Below are 6,000 nucleotides of genomic sequence, written 5' to 3'. Positions count from 1 at the left end.
AGGCCTACCCCGGAAATGGAAACGGTTGCGGAACTGATACAGGCGGCCAGCACAGTGTTTCTAGTTGTATTCTAAAATTATATTCTATTGTATTCTAAAATGTGACTATATGCGAAAAATCTACTTATTTCAACGAACATTTCAAACTAAATAACAGATTATGCACATAAAACGCTGAAAACAACCGAAGCAACAATAATATTTTAATGAGGCTATTATTATTATCATTATTATTTTGCAACAAGTTAGCCCTCTCATAAATAGCACATATAAATGAATAACTAACTTGAACTAACTTAATAGGATTGAAGTGATATTTGGCTTAAGAAATCGGTCGCCTGGCAAAAAAAAAGAAAAAAAAAAAGCCTGACGATGTGCATTGGGCCGCGGCTCTCTGACGCCTTATTTTCTGGGTCCTGTCACCAACGGACCGCAGGATCGCAGGACCGCAGCGCTGCCAGGTGAGCTAAGCTTCGAATGAAAATCATGGCGGATTACGGCTACATAATGCTGCAAGCTCTGCCGCTCCGCTCCGCGGCTGCCGCGCCTGCCGCGGGGCGTGTCGCAGCCAATCAGGGAAAACGCGGAAGCACTCGGCAGCACTCCTCCGCTGTTAATAAGCAATAGGCGTCCCGGCCTGAAAAGTTTGGGAACCCCTGCAGTAGAGGACAGTTACAGTTAGTTACAACCATACATACAACCTCTAGATTCAACAGACTCATGCACCTTTTTGAAAATCATCTGACATGAAGATGGAACACATTTTTGTTGTTAATATGATTTATATTACTGGTAGTTCATACAAGACATTATCGTCCTCTAAGCCAATCTGCACTTTAACATAGGCCTGGGTTGTTTTTATTTCTGTTAGCGCCACGGATATAAGAAAGAGGTCTTTCAAGCTGAGTCAATGTTGATGGTTTTGTTGAACATTTGTATTTCACAGGAGATAAACTGTATTCAAAGATCAAAGAAAGCTATTAAAATAGTCTTTGAATCTAAATATACTTTCTTTGTGTTGATTCTACATTAATTCCATGATTTTACTCAAGTAAATATCTGTTACAAGCTTCGGTCTTAAATAGAAAAATGCCATTTTTAATCTAGATTAATTACAGAAAATTGTGAGAATAATTAGTTACATTTTTTTATCGATTGACAGCACTAATATATATATATAAATATCAGACTGGGACAAATACTTTTTCATTGAAAAATGTAGAGGATAACGCAATAAAGTTTAAGAATATCTTATTTCCATTGTGGTCCTAGTAAGTTAGATGTACCATAATATAGGCTACATAAAAACAACATCCTTACACAAAATGACAAAAAGATCAATCTATCTATACTTATGCACAGAAGCATTATGCCTGTGTCCACACAGTTGGGAGTGTGCAGTCTTCAAACATTATTTGGTCTTGTCTAGAGATAATACAGAGCTAGATCAAACCCTGTGTGCATCCAGATGTTTGAGATGGGCTATGGGCAAATAGTTTGAATCTAACCTCAGATTTCTAGTTTTTGTAGCGGTAAGGAGATGGAAGTATGAATGGACCATAACATGCCCCCTGTCCTCAAACACAGTATGATAACTAATAATAACTGGGCTCACCGTGGGACTAGCTTGGACTTGCCGCAGATTCCCACGACCCCACAAGCACACATGCAAGCGCTCACAGACGTAGACCAAAATATACATCATTTAGGGCAGGCGCACACGCACGGGGAGAGGGAGGGAGGGAGGGAGGGGGTAGAGTTAGGGAGGGAGGGAGGGGGAGAGCAGCACCGGACCGTTATTTACTATATAAAAGCTTCGTTTGAGGATCAGCAGCATCCCACATGCGCTCCGGCAACAAGTCCAAAGATGAAACATCTGTGATTATGCGGTGAAACTCTGCATGAAAGGCAGCTAAAAAGGGAGATGGTAATATTATATCATAATATGCACCAAGAGAATGGAGCGACAAGGAAGATAAACGGAACTCATGGTGGTTATGATGCGGAAGAACACATTTCAACGAGGGCTATACGTCCAAATACAGGCAAGTCGCATGTCCAGGTTTGATGAGCAGATGTCTAGTTCGGCTAGAAATAGTAAAACGCGATCTTTGAATTGCTACAGCGTACTGTATAATGATATTATCAAGCAACATTAAGAGTGTGTAAATTAGAAGACAGGCAGGTTGAGCCAACATACATACATTTTTTTTTTTTTTTTATATCATGCCGCCTGTTTTTAAACTTTTCTGTTGCCATACGTCCAAGTTTTGATGTTCTGTTGATTACAAGCGAAATAAAATTTTGAGTCCAGGTAAAGACAACAATTGTTTTTGACAACACAATTGACTTTACCGTAAAGTCAGTAACGTGACTCCTAGTAAATTGTTGTTAGATCACAAGTAAAGTCACAATGTCTGGGCAACTCCCCAATAGTTGTATTACATTTGGAACCTTTATTTAACCCCCATCATGATGTTGATAACTCTTTACAAGTTATAAGTCAAATGTAGGATAGAGGTTTTTCCCCAGAATGATGGCTGCTAAAAGCCTTGGGACTGGCGTGCCGTTAACTCATCAAAGCTTGTATCACAGCTGTTATTTCCTGTTGTGTAAGAATCTCTCCTATCACTCTACTTCCTCTCCCATCCATATAAAGCTGGGAACGAGGTTACATCCATGTTCACCAGTAGGTGCTTCTCAACCACCCCTATCTGACGGCCCCTCAACCCCCTACACACACAATGAAAATGTAATTTCCGGCTCTCAGTCTCAATTATGATTATTTTCCGTTTATCACGGGTATCTATGAAATCCTCAGCCATTAATGTTTCTATTTGGCCCAGTTTGTTGGGTCAATTAAGGCTGCCAGTGTTGTGTGTCAAATGAAGGCGTCTAATAATGGGTAGGGACCCAATACAATCTTTATTGTTTTTTTCTTTCCTGGATTCAGATTTTTAATCGTTAACATTTTTACTACCAAGTGTGTATAAATTATACATTACAAAAAGTAAAAATGTTCTTTGTTAAAAAGTTACAGTACACTTTCCCTGTTTCTGAAGTGGGCTTTGGATTGTGCTCACTGCATGTAGGCTCCTCTCTGGTTACAGTCAAGTTGTTAAAGGGGAACTATTTTACTATTTCTTTCACTATTTGGGCACTTTTACACAATTCCTGTGAGTCTATGGAACACCTCTGTAATTTTTTTTTAATTCATTGTTTTGTATTTCTAATCAACTACTCAAAAACAGCATTTTTCTACCTCAAGATCTTAAGCCGTTTTGAGGCTGGGAGGCCACGGTGGTGCTGCAAGGGGCCAACCGTGCACATTATTATGCAGCTGAGACATCTCTGACATCACAGATCAGCACATTTTCAGATGACTCAGTTCAGTGAGGGTGAATATTGTGAAAGGAGAATTGGAAGAATGCGCCAATATGAGAATTAGAGACATAGATCATATTAATATAAGTCCACATAGCTATGAAACAATGCTAAACATTGAAAAAGGCCATTTATAAGATAGTTCCCCTTTAATATTAAAATGGTAAATGGAAAAACGCTTTACAATTTGTTCCTCACATTTGACCCATTCACTCACACATTCACACACCGGCGGCAGAAGCGACCATGCAAGGTGCCAGCCTGCTCATCGGGAGCAATTAGGGGTTAAGTGTCTTGCTCAAGGACAATTCGACACGCTGCCCGGGAGGAGCGGGAATCGAACCGGGAACCTCCGGATAGCAGACGACTGCTCTACCTCCTGAGCCACTGTCGCCCCAATGATAAAAAAAACAATGATAAATAAATAAAACAAACCAGCATCTCCTTTGAGCATCTCAACGCCCCCCTTTCACCAATTCTGCACCCAGCGTCACCCCAACACTCTGAACCACCCCTGTTGAGAAACCCTAATTTACACCAACCACTCTTTTGCCCAATTCTGTATTTCTTTCACCCTCTCCAGCCCATGGCCATGTGTCCCTGTCCAGCCTGAGACCAGAGGATGACAGCAGAGGAGTCCAGTGGGACAGCCAGCCCTGTCTATAGTCCAGCCTCCCGCTCAGCCTGGCTTCCACCGTGCTGCCGACGCCGAAGGGAGGAGAAGGGCCTCGGGACCCGACTCCACCTCCACTCCGCCCCCGGCGTGTGGCTCCTGCTGGGCGTCGGAGTGGTGCTGGTCGGGATGGTCGTTGCGGTGGCCGGCTACGTGTCCGAACCTGCGCCTAAGTCCGCGGGGGCGCGGGGAAGCTCCCACGTGGAGAGGATGAAGCTGGCGGGTCCCGTCATCATGGGCATCGGCCTCTTCGTATTCATCTGCGCCGCCACGCTGCTGTACGAGAACCGGGACCGCGAGCTCCTCCTCGGACGAGGAACGGCGGACGATCTGGAGGATCTGAAAGCGGATAAGGACTGGGACGAGTCCCAGGAGCAGGCCGACTGCCTCCAGGAACAGTGGGACGTCGAGCGGGGAGCCTGGGGGTCCTCCCACACGTCCTCCCCGGGACGCCCTACGCCTCGCAGCTGTTCCCCGGAGGGGCAGAGGCTCCCGGGGCCAGAGGAGAACGGAGAGGCACGGGGAGGGAGAGAGAGGGAGGGGGTGGAGGGAAAGGATGTGGAGGAGGTGAGGGAGGGGGGGTCAACATTAATGACCCGTGTCCTGCACCACCAGGAGCCAAACCTCCCCTCCCCCTCTCCGGCCCCGTCCTCCGTCCTCTCAGACTCCCGTAACTCCAGTGAGTTCAACATTAACATAATATGGACAGGGCCCCCCCCCCCCCACCCCATCCCCACTGATGGACACTAAAGCTCTCATCACTAACTCCTGACCTCCTGGGAGCAGTAACTGAACATAATTAAAGGGGCACTTTGCCAAAAAAAATAACAATGCTGATTTATTTTGCACATAAACTGACATGCGTCCAAAAGCTTTTCTACATGTTTGTTTAGTTTGACAGTTATTGGGAGTAAATGAGTTTGAATATGGCCACCAGTGATCGTTGTGTTAATTACAGCTCAATTCAACGATAAGGTAGCGGTTCCCTATGAGACAAGGTATTGCTATTTTTTCATCGACGTCATTTCACGGAGCTGTAATTAACACAACAGATCACATTACTGGTGGCCACATTCAAACCCATTTGCTCTCGATAACTGTCAAACTAAATGAATGTGTGCAAAACCGTTGAGTTTTTGGATGTGTGCAAAAATAAACCAGCGAATAAATCAGTGAAGTGCCCCTTTTAAATTCAACCGTTCGCTGATCCGAACACGCTCTTCCTATGCACCTCTCAATAAATAGACCAGATGCTTTGTATGTACATCGTGTATTCTACGTCAGAGTCCTGCATTGATTCCAATCTAGTTTCTGTGTAGTTTTTTTTCTCCCTCTGCTGCATGTTTCCCTCCTCGCCCAATGGGCTGCTGGGGAGTCAGATCCGCTGTTTGATGTCATCCTGCCAGCTTGTTGCCTTTAGTCTCCAGTCTCCCCAAATCCCACAAGCCTCTGCCTGTTTGACCATATTTGGACTTGAGAAGGATTGCAAAAAAGAGTTAGCGCCATATTGGGAGACGGACTCTCTCTCTCTCTCTCTCTCTCACACGTTTAATTCTCTCTCACACACGTTTAATTCTCTCTACAGGGTCTACACATCCTGGCTGGCGGGGGCTCCAGGTTCAGTTAGAACAACATGCCATTACTGGCAAGTCTCAGACGAGTCTTTATCTAATCTCGTATGAATTGTCAACTTTTAACATGAATAACACGACGTCTCTGTGTAAATAAGACAAGCCACCCACTCGCCCGCGCTATAAATACACAACAGTTGTTTTTAAACCATTATTTCAACCTCTTCCATCAGCCAGCTCTGGCACTCTCTCCCAGGTCTGTTTGGGCTAGGGTGTTGTTTGAAGAACCATGCGGTGCAGAATGGAAAGCAATGCTGGCTGTGGTGAGGCTGTTATTCCTGACTCCGTTTTATCTCAGATATACGGCTCTCT

At 44.5% G+C, this 6,000-nt stretch overlaps 1 protein-coding gene across 1 annotated transcript in view; it reads left to right on the top strand.

Annotated features, from left to right (window-relative positions):
- Window positions 1-1,830: 1,830 nt before the first annotated feature.
- LOC311246523 (uncharacterized protein) overlaps window positions 1,831-6,000 on the top strand; it is a gene marked incomplete at its 3' end in the record, with an annotated part of 36,179 nt that continues 32,009 nt past the window's right edge. The window contains exons 1-2 of the mRNA XM_084336673.1: window positions 1,831-2,045; window positions 3,968-4,736. Of these exons, the coding sequence (XP_084192799.1) occupies window positions 4,007-4,736 (730 nt within the window). The 5' untranslated portion in view covers window positions 1,831-2,045; window positions 3,968-4,006. The remainder of the gene's footprint in view (window positions 2,046-3,967; window positions 4,737-6,000) is intronic.

This window comes from Notolepis coatsorum (assembly GCF_963971535.1).
Source record: "Notolepis coatsorum genome assembly, chromosome: 19".
NCBI classification, from domain to species: Eukaryota; Metazoa; Chordata; class Actinopteri; order Aulopiformes; family Paralepididae; genus Notolepis; species Notolepis coatsorum.
Note: the sequence above shows the minus strand (reverse complement) of the source record. Positions and strands in the feature narration are given on the sequence as shown.